Source organism: Carassius auratus, unplaced genomic scaffold (genome assembly GCF_003368295.1).
Source record: "Carassius auratus strain Wakin unplaced genomic scaffold, ASM336829v1 scaf_tig00004644, whole genome shotgun sequence".
In the NCBI taxonomy this organism is placed as follows: Eukaryota; Metazoa; Chordata; class Actinopteri; order Cypriniformes; family Cyprinidae; genus Carassius; species Carassius auratus.
In genome coordinates this window covers 5-14,191 of record NW_020523613.1, presented here as the reverse complement: position 1 = coordinate 14,191, position 14,187 = coordinate 5, and the positions used below count along the sequence as shown (strand labels likewise).

The 14,187-nt window shown below is 37.4% G+C and overlaps 2 protein-coding genes across 9 annotated transcripts; both read right to left on the bottom strand.

The window, feature by feature from the left end:
* Nucleotides 1-2,775: 2,775 nt before the first annotated feature.
* On the bottom strand, nucleotides 2,776-6,920 carry LOC113070606 (uncharacterized). Of its 8 annotated transcripts, XR_003279952.1 has the most exons (18): nucleotides 5,996-6,016; nucleotides 5,817-5,911; nucleotides 5,696-5,741; nucleotides 5,528-5,623; nucleotides 5,407-5,478; nucleotides 5,220-5,317; nucleotides 5,099-5,144; nucleotides 4,931-5,026; nucleotides 4,810-4,855; nucleotides 4,642-4,737; nucleotides 4,521-4,566; nucleotides 4,334-4,431; nucleotides 4,213-4,258; nucleotides 4,028-4,123; nucleotides 3,907-3,952; nucleotides 3,728-3,822; nucleotides 3,307-3,352; nucleotides 3,166-3,222 (listed from the first exon to the last, which is right to left on the bottom strand). XR_003279952.1 is itself a non-coding variant. In XM_026244008.1 (14 exons), the coding sequence occupies exons 3-14, from the start codon at nucleotides 6,342-6,344 to the stop codon at nucleotides 3,006-3,008; spliced, it is 810 nt and encodes a 269-aa protein (XP_026099793.1). In that variant the 5' UTR covers nucleotides 6,345-6,385; nucleotides 6,477-6,512; nucleotides 6,794-6,920; the 3' UTR covers nucleotides 2,991-3,005. The 8 variants fall into 8 exon arrangements, 1 of the variants encoding a protein (XP_026099793.1); XR_003279953.1 differs by lacking the exons at nucleotides 3,166-3,222; nucleotides 3,307-3,352; nucleotides 3,728-3,822; nucleotides 3,907-3,952 and adding an exon at nucleotides 2,875-2,914; XR_003279954.1 differs by lacking the exons at nucleotides 3,307-3,352; nucleotides 3,728-3,822; nucleotides 3,907-3,952 and having other exon boundaries at nucleotides 3,182-3,222.
* A 376-nt stretch (nucleotides 6,921-7,296) lies between these two features.
* LOC113070605 (uncharacterized) lies at nucleotides 7,297-13,769 on the bottom strand. Its single transcript, XM_026244006.1, has 2 exons — nucleotides 7,670-13,769; nucleotides 7,297-7,470 (listed from the first exon to the last, which is right to left on the bottom strand). The coding sequence occupies exons 1-2, from the start codon at nucleotides 13,416-13,418 to the stop codon at nucleotides 7,394-7,396; spliced, it is 5,826 nt and encodes a 1,941-aa protein (XP_026099791.1). The 5' UTR covers nucleotides 13,419-13,769; the 3' UTR covers nucleotides 7,297-7,393.
* Between the last annotated feature and the right edge of the window lie 418 nt (nucleotides 13,770-14,187).

The following is a 14,187-nucleotide window of genomic DNA, read 5'->3' as shown; positions in this document are numbered from 1 at the left end:
ATTAAGACTCCACCCATTACAGTAACGGCCATTTTGAAAAGTACAGTATTCAGTCTAAACACTACTCCTCCTTCAAAATTGGTCCAATTCTTCTGAAATTTGGCTCAGATGTTCTTTGGACTGAGCCGCACAGAAATGACTGAACAGATTTTTGATTTTCATCTTTGTTCAAAAGTTATTCAATTGTGAACTTAATGAGGTTGACGTAAAATCGGTTGAGATGCTGTATGTCGGCCAAACTTTGATCAATCGAAACCAAACTTGATACACTTCATCTACACCATGATCTGGGGGTCCATGCCAAATTTGGGAACAGCGCCACCTATGGGTGTTGAGATACCAAAAATGCACTTTTTTGCTTATAACTTCTGAACAATTCATCAGAAAATTATTTTCTTGATGTCTATGGATTCTTTAGGTCATTCCGAATCTGTGGATGTCAATTTTGTCAAGACCACTAGGACCACCCGTCCGCCATTTTAAATTTTGTCATAAATTGCTATATCTTTTGATCTACTGTACATATCTTCACAAAAATCGATAGGCATCATCAACACCATATCCAAGAGGTACCCCGGAAGTTAGAAGACAGTGCCACCTAGTGTTCAAGAGATATAACGATTATTGCAAAACCCCTTATAACTACTGTAAATGTTGATCAATTTTTGTTATTTTTATGTCATTTTATTCCTTTGGTTATGCCGAATCTGATGATGTCTCAATTGTCATTTTCCAACATGGCGTCTGTCCGCCATATTGAATGGAATGAAATACAGTTTTTTCGCTACTCCTCCCTGAAATCTTGTTCAATTTTGTCCAAAATTTTATCAGATGAAGTTCAGACCGGGCCTGACAGAAATGACTGAACAGATTTTTGATATTCACTCCCGTTCCTGACATGTACAGCTCTGAAGTTGACCGTGCCTGTGCTTGTTGATTTATGCTAATTAGCTTAGCATGCTAATTAGCTAAAATGCTAACACATTTCTATTGACTCTAATGGGTCTCTTGAGCTATCTGGTTAACTTTGAGCAACGTTAGCATTTTTAGCGTAGCATGCTAATCTGGCTAAAATGCTGCTTCGGGCTTTTTAGAGTTAATTCTCACACCTTAACTACTCTTCTGTGCCATGTGAACTGTGTGTCAACTAATGTGGCGCACTCTGCTAAGGCACTGGTCCCAAACCCAAGAGGTCGTGGGTTCGAATCCAGGGTGGTCAAGGTTGTTTCTGTTCAAGCCATTGGATTTTCTGTGTGTTGAATCAAGAATATTTTCTTGGTCTTTCTCATCGGAATCTCTGTTTGATTTTGAAGTTTTGAGATCATTCTCACACCTTAACCTCTCTTATGTGGCATGTCAAATGTGCATCAACTAATGTGGCTCACTATGCTAAGGTCGTGGTCCCAAACCCAAAAGGTCATAGGTTCGAATCCAGGGTGGTTAATGTTGCCTCTGTTCAAGCCATTGGATTTTCTCTGTGTTCACATTGAATCAAGAATGTGTTTTGGTGTTTCTCATCTGATGTTCTGTTTGATTTCTAAGTTTTGAGATCATTCTCACACCTTAACCTCTCTTATACAGTATGCTGTGATGTGCATTGACTGAGTGGTGCACTCTTCTAAGCTGCTGGTTTCAACCCTCTAAGGTTGGGGCTTCAAATCCAGGGTGGTCAATATTGTGTTTGTTCCAGATGTTGGATTTTATGAGGATTTTATTTTTGTTCATTTTTGAACGTCTCTACTTCTGATCTTGTTTTTTATGTATATTATACTGTTGCCATATTTGCTCTTCTTGCTCTACACTATGCTTCAAAAACATTATTTGTTAGCATGCAAGTTTATGCTTCATTGGTGTTCCTTTTTATATAAAAAGATATCTTCAGCATTATAGTATATGTGTGCCATATGTTTCATTGTATGAGAAGAATTGTGCTCTCACAGATGAGGTAAAGGGTTTCAATTCTTCTGTGGGGTGACATAATAATAGAACATCTGATCAACAATACGGGGACATCTTTGCAACATTTCCACTAAGTTTTATACTTGTTAAATTGACAGTTATGAACAAAAATAATGTGCACTTAGTGGGTCAACTCCTGCCATTTTATACCATAAGAAAGCATTTTATGTTTGTTGGTTTCATTGAGAATCAAAAAAAAAAAAATAAGAAAAAAAAAAGACACTCAAGACACTTAAATGGGATCATCAATTAAGCCTTACAGCATGAATACTTGTGTTGTGTACACTAAATATAATCACTTTAACTATTTTCTCCAATTCCAGTTTCTTTCAATTCCAGATTTCATAGTACAAATGAAATAACCTGAATGCAAAGAAAATGACTACTATATCATTTTATCCATTATCATGTGTTCTCTATGTAACACCGTGTCATATGAATTGTGCTCGGAGATGTCAAATAATATATATTAAACAAATTCTACATAAAATTAAATGTAGATCAGTAAACAAAAAAAAGGACATTGAAAGACTACATTAAAGTTTATGAAAGCAAGGACAAAAGTATATTCTAATTCATCATGTATTTATTGTTCTTTACAAACAATTTACATTGAAAATATTGTGCCTTAAAACCCCAGTGAGCAAGCCAGAAGGCAACAGTGGCAAGGAAAAACTCCCTAAATTAGTGAAGAGGATCATCAGCAGAGAGGTATAGGGAGAAACCTTGGGAGGAACCAGACTCAGCAGGGGCAAGCCATCCTCCTTTGGCTGGCATCTAAGTTTGCTGTACATAGGCCAAATATAATACAAGCCATCCATCCAACATTTCATATAGAATTGTGTTACTTTTGTGGTTATGCATTTGTGATATCTTTGACTATTGACTGCCTGCATCGGTTTAGAGTTTTGCCGGGACATTTTCTGAAGATACTTGAACAATGATTTTGTATTCACTGTTAGAAAGGGAAGCAGAAAAGTTAAGTCAAATTAGTATCAACTTCTGGTTGTGTGCCTCTTCATAAAAACAGTTCATGGAGTGGAGAATCATAATGGATAAGGTGCAAGTTTGAAGTGTAACGCATTGCACAAACCTGAAAATGTATCAACAGGTGAAAGACTGCTTTAAGAAATGAGTCAATTTGAGTATTGCAGATATATTCATTTACCTTTTGATTGGTTGTGTGCCTCTTCATAAAAACAGTTCATGGGGTGGAGAATCATAGCGGAGAAGGAAGTTTGATGTGTAGTAAATTGCAGAAATCTGAAAATGCATTCATGGAAAATTAACTTCTTGATAATTAAAGTGTTTGCACAACAAAAACCATTTAGCAATCTGTACACTCACCTTTTGGGAGTAGTGGACAGGAGATATTGGGTTTTGATGCACAAACCTGAAAATTTATCAACAGGTGAAAGACTGCTTTAAGAAATGAGTCAATTTGAGTATTGCAGATATATTCATTTACCTTTTGATTGGTTGTGTGCCTCTTCATAAAAACGGTTCATGGGGTGGAGAGTCATATTGGAGAAGGACGTTTGATGTGTAGTAAATTGCAGAAATCTGAAAATGCATTCATGGAAAATTAACTTCTTGATAATTAAAGTGTTTGCACAACAAAAACCATTTAGCAATCTGTACACTCACCTTTTGGGAGTAGTGGACAGGAGATATTGGGTTTTGATGCACAAACCTGAAAATTTATCAACAGGTGAAAGACTGCTTTAAGAAATGAGTCAATTTGAGTATTGCAGATATATTCATTTACCTTTTGATTGGTTGTGTGCCTCTTCATAAAAACGGTTCATGGGGTGGAGAGTCATATTGGAGAAGGACGTTTGATGTGTAGTAAATTGCAGAAATCTGAAAATGCATTCATGGAAAATTAACTTCTTGATAATTAAAGTGTTTGCACAACAAAAACCATTTAGCAATCTGTACACTCACCTTTTGGGAGTAGTGGACAGGAGATATTGGGTTTTGATGCACAAACCTGAAAATTTATCAACAGGTGAAAGACTGCTTTAAGAAATGAGTCAATTTGAGTATTGCAGATATATTAATTTACCTTTTGATTGGTTGTGTGCCTCTTCATAAAAACAGTTCATGGAGTGGAGAATCTTAATGGATAAGGTGCAAGTTTGAAGTGTAACATTGCAGAAATCTGAAAATACAGTCATGGAACATTAACTGATTGATAGTGTTTACACAACTGAAACATTGTACAGATGTCTATATTAGTTGCACACTCACCTTTTTGGAGTAGTGGACCGTAGATATTGGGTTTTCATGCACAAACCTGAAAATGTATCAACAGGTGAAAGACTGCTTTAAGAAATGAATCAATTGGACTATTGCAGATAAATTAATTTACCTTTTGATTGGTTGTGTGCCTCTTAATAAAAACAGTTCATGGAGCGGAGAATCATAATGGATAAGGCGGAAGTTTGAAGTTTAACATATTGCAGAAATCTGAAAATACAGTCATGGAACATTAACTGATTGATAGTGTTTACACAACTGAAACATTGTACAGATGTCTATATTAGTTGCACACTCACCTTTTTGGAGTAGTGGACCGTAGATATTGGGTTTTCATGCACAAACCTGAAAATGTATCAACGGGAGAAAGACTGCTTTAAGAAATGAGTCAATTTGAGTATTGCAGATGTATTAATTTACCTTTTGATTGGTTGTGTGCCTCTTCATAAAAACAGTTTGTGGAGCCGAGAATCATAATGGATAAGGCGGAAGTTTGAAGTGTAACATTGCAGAAATCTGAAAATAGTGTCATGGAACATTAACACAACTGAAACATTGTTCAGATGTCTGTGTTAGTTGCACACTCACCTTTTTGGAGTAGTGGACCGTAGATATTGGGTTTTCATGCACAAACCTGAAAATGTATCAACAGGTGAAAGACTGCTTTAAGAAATGAGTCAATTTGAGTATTGCAGATGTATTAATTTACCTTTTGATTGGTTGTGTGCCTCTTCATAAAAACAGTTTGTGGAGCCGAGAATCATAATGGATAAGGCGGAAGTTTGAAGTGTAACATTGCAGAAATCTGAAAATAGTGTCATGGAACATTAACACAACTGAAACATTGTTCAGATGTCTGTGTTAGTTGCACACTCACCTTTTTGGAGTAGTGGACCGTAGATATTGGGTTTTCATGCACAAACCTGAAAATGTATCAACAGGTGAAAGACTGCTTTAAGAAATGAATCAATTGGACTATTGCAGATAAATTAATTTACCTTTTGATTGGTTGTGTGCCTCTTCATAAAAACAGTTCATGGAGCGGAGAATCATAATGGATAAGGCGGAAGTTTGAAGTTTAACATATTGCAGAAATCTGAAAATACAGTCATGGAACATTAACTGATTGATAGGGTTTACACAACTGAAACATTGTACAGATGTCTATATTAGTTGCACACTCACCTTTTTGGAGTAGTGGACCGTAGATATTGGGTTTTCATGCACAAACCTGAAAATGTATCAACGGGAGAAAGACTGCTTTAAGAAATGAGTCAATTTGAGTATTGCAGATGTATTAATTTACCTTTTGATTGGTTGTGTGCCTCTTCATAAAAACAGTTTGTGGAGCCGAGAATCATAATGGATAAGGCGGAAGTTTGAAGTGTAACATTGCAGAAATCTGAAAATAGTGTCATGGAACATTAACACAACTGAAACATTGTTCAGATGTCTGTGTTAGTTGCACACTCACCTTTTTGGAGTAGTGGACCGTAGATATTGGGTTTTCATGCACAAACCTGAAAATGTATCAACAGGTGAAAGACTGCTTTAAGAAATGTATCAATTGGCCTATTGCAGATATATGAATTTACCTTTTGATTGGTTGTGTGCCTCTTCATAAAAACAGTTCATGGGGTGGAGAGTCATATTGGAGAAGGAAGTTTGATGTGTAGTAAATTGCAGAAATCTGAAAATGCATTCATGGAAGATTAACTTCTTGATAATTAAATTGTTTGCACAACAAAAACCATTTAGCAATCTGTACACTCACCTTTTGGGAGTAGTGGACAGGAGATATTGGGTTTTCATGCACAAACCTGAAAATGTATCAACGGGAGAAAGACTGCTTTAAGAAATGATTCAATTTGGGTATTGCAGATATATGAATTTACCTTTTGATTGGTTGTGTGCCTCTTCATAAAAACAGTTCATGGGGTGGAGAATCATAGCGGATAAGACGGAAGTTTGAAGTGTAACGTATTGCACAAACCTGAAAATGTATCAACAGGTGAAAGACTGCTTTAAGAAATGAGTCAATTTGAGTATTGCAGATATATTAATTTACCTTTTGATTGGTTGTGTGCCTCTTCATAAAAACAGTTCGTGGAGCAGAGAATCATAATGGATAAGGCGGAAGTTTGAAGTGTAACATTGCAGAAATCTGAAGATACAGTCATGGAACATTAACTGATTGATAAAGTGTTTGCACATCTGATACATTTAGTGAAATATGTAGACATCTGCGCACTTACCTTTGACAGTAGTTAGTAGTTAGTTGATGCACAAACCTGAAAATATATTGCTATTAGGTGAAACGGTGCCTGAACACGGTTTTATTCTGACACTACTACATTTACATTTTCATCAGTTGTTTTCTTCAGTAAGAAAGTTATTGAGGTACATAATTATGGTGTTGGATGGAGTACAGAATCTCTTGTATGGGAGAAATTCTGACTTGTGCATTTCATACGTCTAAAAAGATGACTTGTAGATGTGCTTGCATATAGTTGATTGATTTAACCATGCCTTTATTCTGCTTGTGTAATCATGCACAACTGAGTCTACTTACCAATTTTGTGTTGTTCTATTGACTTAATTGTGATATTAGGAGACAGATGGATGGATGCAGGCAGTCTTTGTGGATGCTTCCTATAATGTTTGGAAGCATCCATTATGATTTGGATGGCTTAGAATGACTGAAATTAGATTATGGATTAAATGTCAGTTAAAAATAAATCTCTCAAAACTGAGAATTTAAGCAGAATTAAAATAATAATAATAATAATAATAATAATAATAATAATAATAATAATAATAATAATAATAATAATAATAATAAAGCATTAAGATGAATACAAAGTAAATACTACAGTTACCTTGGCTGGGTGAAGCTTACTAGCTCAAGAAAGAAGAGCAATTATGGGAGATGTTGCGTTGAAAATGATGATCACTTGTTTGAATTACAGGCTGGATTAACTGGACTCTGACCATGTTGGAATCTCAGGATAGCACTCATATCGTATGGACACAAAAACAGAACAGACAATACAGTGATACAATTCTCATTTCAGAGTGTTGCATTGATAAAATGGATTACCTTCAGATAATACTTCAATCATAACATGGAACAGCTGTACATATTCAACTGATGGATCATTATAAGAGTTATTCATTTAGATATAGATAGACTTAGAACATACCGTCTCCAGTTGTACACTTGCCCTGCAGTTGTATGCCAGTTGGAAGCTCAGGATGAACATTGAACAAGTAAGAGCACAGACAAGAAACAAATAATGCAGGTTATAGAGATTTCATTACATAATCACACACATTAATTTTTACCTCAGTGAAATAAGGACTGCTTGGTGGTAACTGTAATACGTTTGCACAATTTCAACAGAGACATTATCTGCATCTTTAACATAGACATGGTCTATCAGTGTACCTTTTTCAGTGGTAGGGTGTTGCACATGTTGACTGTATCCATGTAGTTCCATTAGTGTACCAATTGTAGATGATGTCAAGATGTCCTCATTGAAGTCTCCCATAATCACTTTCTTTCCTGACTGTTTCTCCAGCTCATCAATAGCATGCAATATATTTTGTCGAAACAGATTAAGTGGATATGAATTAGGTCTGTACAGCAAAGCAGCATTCAAACTTAGATGTGGAACTGCAAAGTATAGACATTCCAAGTTACAAGGTTCTGGAACCCTGACATTAAAATGAATGCTTTCACAACAGAATAGTCCAACTCCACCTCCTCTTTGTTGTTTTAAATCAGTGAAAAGTGGAGTACTGTTGTCATAACATTTAGCTCTTGGATTGCTCTTAAAAACAAATCCTGGAATCTGTACTTGGTCTTCAACTTTTAGCCACGTTTCAGTTAAACCAATGCAATCTGCATTCATTATCTGTCTGTGAACTTGAAGATCTTGAACATGAGCTCGAAGACTTTGTACATTATGAAGAGCAATTGTAAACACGCCAGGTGTCTTTACAAAACTGTAATTTTCTAAAGTAAGTCGGGGCATGTTTTTCATAGCGGAGTCAATTTTCTCATTACAATATATGACAGAGTCTTTGAAGTTATTAATTATTAGTCCATCGAGGGTTCTCACACGACTCAGTGCAACATATGCTTGTCCCGGAGAAAATACCTTGTCAAGTGAGACGACCGCTTGATCTACTGTGAGTCCTTGCACTTTATGAACGGTGCATGCCCATGCCAATTTAAGTGGAAACTGACGTCTTAAACCACCATCGTTTGAGACTTGATCTTCTTCCACTTCAATAACAGTTGAATTTGGAGAATATTTCTGTCGCAGCTTCGATCTCTGAACTTTACCAACATTTGGATCATCAAATTCAACATGGATAGCTGATGGGAAGTCATCATCTTCATCATCATCACGTCTTTGTTTTCTGCTTATGTGGACAACTGTGCCACAGGCTCCATTGACAAGTCCATCAGAAACATCAACATTTTTCCTAAGCATTACTCGGGCACCAACACCCAAGGAAACACATTTGTCCAAACATGAGTTGAAAACTTTAGCATGAAATCCAACTTTCCTTTCTATTCTTCCAGTTTCTGGATTTCTAGCAAAGTCTCTAGCGTGAATAGTGATTGCCTCAGGACAACGCTCATTAAGTTTCTGTATATTGTACTCATCAACCTGAGCATTTGTAGGGAATATATGAATAGCATCGCATTCTTCACCAGTTTCACGTTGCTTCAACATGTTGATGTCATTTGGGCTTAGAGTTTCGTTCTTTTTATGAACTCTCAGACGATTTAACATTTCAGCAAAAGATGCATCTTGTTGCCTGACAACTTGTGTTAGTTCAGCAATTTCAAAGTTGGTATCCCAAAGATTCACTCCTTTTGGATCAACGTACAGGGGAATTCCCTTGACTGGCGGTAGCTGATAAAAATCACCAACACAGACCAAACTGACTCTTCCAAAAATGGAGTAGTCACCAGTTTGCTTAATTTGTCTCAATCTACCATGAACATAAGACAAAAGGTGATGGTCAACCATAGACACCTCATCAATGATCAGAATCTGCAAACCTCCCAGTTTTGCACGCAGTGAATTGATTTTGTCATCACTTAGGGGCTGATATGGCAGTTTGACATTGGCACCTATGGAAAAGGTATTATGGATTGTAGAAGCACCAATTTGAAAACTGGCCACTCCGGTTGACGCAGTTAAAATCACACTTCTATCATCAGGGTTTTCGGACAGCTGAGATAAAAGTCTGGAGGATTCATAGTAGATCGCTTTGATTAAATGACTCTTGCCTGTGCCCGCTCCACCAGTGACAAACAAGTGAAATGGTTCAGGGTTTTCACCAAGAAGTTTCTCTAAACACCATTTCCGTACTTTGTAAAAGATTGCAGATTGTTGTGCATTTAATGATCGAAGTAAACATAATGCCTCTTCTCTAGACATTCCAGCCTGATTGGTTTCAATACTGTATGGAGTTCGAGGGTTCGCTACAAGATCTGGAATAGAACACTGCGAATCATCTTCATCAGGAATTGTATTACTCTTCCTTAGTTCTAAGCATTCGTGACGTTCCTTTTCAGTTTCAGGACATAAGGCAGCCCAAGCATCTTCCAAATCAACACCTTGCTCCAAAAGCTGTTGAGCTCGATCAATTTTGTCACTTTCCTTTTCGAAGAGTGCTCGATTAGCATCAACAATACATTTGACTTGAGTCACATTTCTCCCACATTTCACAGCACCACTGTTGTAGAATTCCTCATAAGTGGTAAAACTCTCAGGTTTGAGCTGGCAATCTTCATAATGTGGCAAGAAAAGTTGCAACAATGAATGAAAGTACTTTTCTGGATCTTTTTTGGGAGAAAATCTCGGATATCGAACAACAGCAGGGTCAGTTCGAGTTCTCTTCATCATATAACCACAGTCGTTGTTAAGCTTGATCACCCTGTCTTCAGAAGACTTCTTTTGTGAAGAAACCTCCGATTTCGACAAGATCCTGTTTTCAGAGCAAAAACTTGCAAGACATTGAATCTCAAACTCTTCCGTGTTTGGCCTATTCTTGTATCGGTCAACCAGACTAGTCATCCAAAAGCTAGCTTCTTCACCAGACTGATCAACTTTGTTTTTGATGACACGAAGAGGCAAACTCATCTTTACAGGATTCAATCCAATTGGAATAAACTGGACTTTACGAGAACATTCCTTCAAGTGCATACCGGTCAGACGATAAACAGCCTCTTGAGCAGAAACTTCTCTGTTGTGAAGATATACACTACCAAGCATCTTCAGTGATGATCTCGCTTCAAGGTTTCCATTCATGGCTTCGTTTTGCGCACGTTGCAGCAACAATCCCATTTCTTGTTCTGCTTTTGTGATGTAACTGATAATGTAAACCACTACAGAGTAAGCATCAGTGACGTACTGGATATCCATGTTGCCTTTCCAGGCACGCAGTAAATGTTTATTATACTGGTTCACCCAGACATCTTTTGGACTTCTTTTCAGTACAACGGATTTCTTTTTGGAACACTGTGCATACACTTTCTCAAAGAGAGCTTGGTTAATACCAATGGATTCAAAAAATGCATCAGCTGAGTCATAATCCATATCAGAAGCTGTTAAAGCCTTTTTCACTTTTTCTAAAACTGTACGTGCAGTATCTTTTCCGTCACCACTTTTCAAATCGTCTCGACTACCACCTCTTGTAATAAATGTACGGCTTGATGGGGGTCGTGGAAAGTTAAATCTGCAAACTGTCTTTTTCTTACGACATGTCTTTGAATGTCTGACACTGTGCTTCTGAACACCGTTGACAATCTCAAACAGTTCAGTTTCATCCTCGCTTGGGGTCTCACAAGTGATGTAACGATCAATGAAACTAGAAACCAAACCATCGTTTTCTTCATTGTCTTCATTTAACGTTGGGGCATTTTCAACCCAAAACAGACAGTGAACATGAGGAGATCCACGCTGTTGAAACTCTACACGATAAAAGTAATCTACTATCTTGCCGATCGGTTGAGCTGAAGACATGATTACATCTCTCAGAAAACAATGCCATCTATGATCAAACATTCTTGCTGCAGTCACTGGGTTTCGTCTAATCAATCCACATTTTTCAGACCAGTCAAGTTCATCTGCTTTCACATTTTTCCCTTCTTGTTTGATTATGGTACTAATCATTTCTGGCCATCTGAGATCCGCAGAACTAAAGGATGCAAAGAAAGTTGGAATACCTAGCTGTCTTACAAGTGCAAAAAGGTCCTTTTGAGTAGACTGCCAATATGGAGGTGTTCCACGGATTGGTCTCAAAAACTTGTATCCTTCATCAAAATTCAAGATTTTAGATAACGAGTCTGGGTTTGTTAGTACATCTGATGTCACTTCAGTCAACAAACTCTTCTCAGATCCTTTGCGCAAAGCAATTGAAACATTGGATACAACTTGATCAATCTCCGACAGATACTGTGCATAGAAAATGAAGTCTGTGCTTTGTGCAAAACGTCCATCCGCATTGAGGATTCTTGCATTCAAGTATCTCGACAATGTTATTTTTACCTCCCTCTTATCATGAAATGTTGGACCACCAGTTGGATACAGAACAGGGAAACATTTTGCCTCGTTAGACCTATCGGATAACAAACTAACAGGACTGTTACCTTCAGCAGGTGCCAGATTTAATACATCCTGGAAATGCTGATCAATTACTTCTGAACCGATGTCCACAGGTTGCAATGACGTATCTGACAAAAGACCACTTTGTTCTTTGATGTAGGTAAGGTCTTCCTCTTGCTGTTCATCAGTGTTATTTTCATCATCAATCTTTTCAACTACGTCTTGTTGCTCCATTCCATCTACAACATTTTCTTCGGGTTCGTTCAAAGAGTTGATCCACTGCCGATTAAACTCCACATCACTGAACCACTTATTGAACCTGATCAAATATTTCAGAGCATTTCGAACACGATCAGTGTGTACATACTTGTACTCATAATGCCCTTTGTAGGTTAACTTGCGTTTCAGTTTGATCCTTATCATCTTGTCATCACATTCATTTCGTGGAAGGATATTGGACACATCTGTGGCATTTACTGGGACGCAGACTACAGGGCCATGGCATCCATGTTGTTTACCACGAGGAAGACACAGTAATTTCATAAAAGGAATGTTACGTGAAATGAGATGTTGTTCCAAAGAGTTGAGACATTTCAGTTGATTTGGAACGTCCACCAAATGCATGTTGTTAGCAACGCTCTCTTCGGGCAGTTGTCCACAAAGGATTTTTCGATGGCACGTTACACAGATCCATAATTTGCAACCTGAGGAATGAGCAGAAGTTCCTTCACACTTTTGATCACAGACATGAACATACCTGGTTGTGATACATTTTCTCCCCAAAGCAGCAACTTTTACACCTTTGTCTTCATAGCATTGTCTTCTACATTCAACAACCTGCTTTCTGAAAAGTAAACGGTGACAGACACAGCAAACAAACTCTGGACCACTGCTAATTTCTTGCATAAAATGATCAATAGCAACATCAATGTCTTGTCGTTCCTTCTTTCTTGCATACTTTTCACAACCTTTTTGTATTGTACGCACACGGAAGTTCACATCTTTATGGTATTTCATCACAGAATACTCACGCACTCTTCTTTTGAAGACCAGGTTTCGCAGATATTTTTTCTTTGAATACTCACACACTCGTGCTTTGAAGGCCAGGTTTCGCAGATATTTTTTCTTTGAATACTCACACACTCTTGCTTTGAAGGCCAGGTTTTGCAGATATTTCTTCTTTGAATACTCACACACTCGTGCTTTGAAGGCCAGGTTTTGCAGATATTTCTTCTTTGAATACTCACACACTCTTGCTTTGAAGGCCAGGTTTTGCAGATATTTCTTCTTTGAATACTCACACACTCTTGCTTTGAAGGCAAGGTTTTGCAGATATTTTTTCTTTGAATACTCACACACTCTTGCTTTGAAGGCCAGGTTTTGCAGATATTTTTTCTTTGAATATTCGCATACATTTGCCTGAAAAGAGACATTATATTTATATTTCAATCGAGAATACTGGCAAACACGTTTTTGGAAATTAATATTGCTTGAGTACTTGGCCTTAGAACGTTCACACTTTGATAAATGATTATCAAAATTTTTTAGATATTTATCACGAAGCATTTCTTTTTTTTTATCCCTGTAATATTTATCTCTACTATATTTAGTTTTGTCATACTCAATTTTGTTCTGTCTGTAATCGGGGTCGTTACCATATTTTGACCTCTCGTGCTTCAGCTTTTTTTGTCTGTACTCACTGTCGTTGCGATATCTCTCCCGATGTCCTTTGTTTGGACAACATTCTGCAGCATCGCTTACCTTTCTTTTGCGCAGACATGGTTTGCTGACCTCATTTGACACCACATTTCCACATGCTCCTGCACAAACACTCTCTCGATCCCTGTGCTTAACACATGTCACAACTTCATAATGATTACGGTTACAGTGTTTCAGATAAATTGCATTCTGATTGGATACCTCTCGGTAGGTTTGTGTGCATTCATCGGCTGTCATTAAAAGTCATTATGGTGGTTTTGAAAAGATTGGCCGCAACAAATATGTCAATTTCGGTTACCCATGAGCCAGAATAAAACATTCTAGATCGTGTCAGATAATCCTCTGCTGAAGAATACTCACTTCTCACGTACCTCTCAAACAGCGGAGTATTCATCTTCAGATGTTTCACAACTGCACGGCGAACCTTCAAGTGTTTCTCCTCACTTCACATAATCACATGTGCCAACGATCTGAAAAAACAGTTGCCGTCTGGTTTAATGGTCTTTGTCTGACACGGAGCTGAAATGGGACCAAAGTTTATGACATTATGGTCACTGTTATCACTGGACATTTGTATGAGCTCACATAAAGCTTGCTTATCATTATGTGTTAAGGG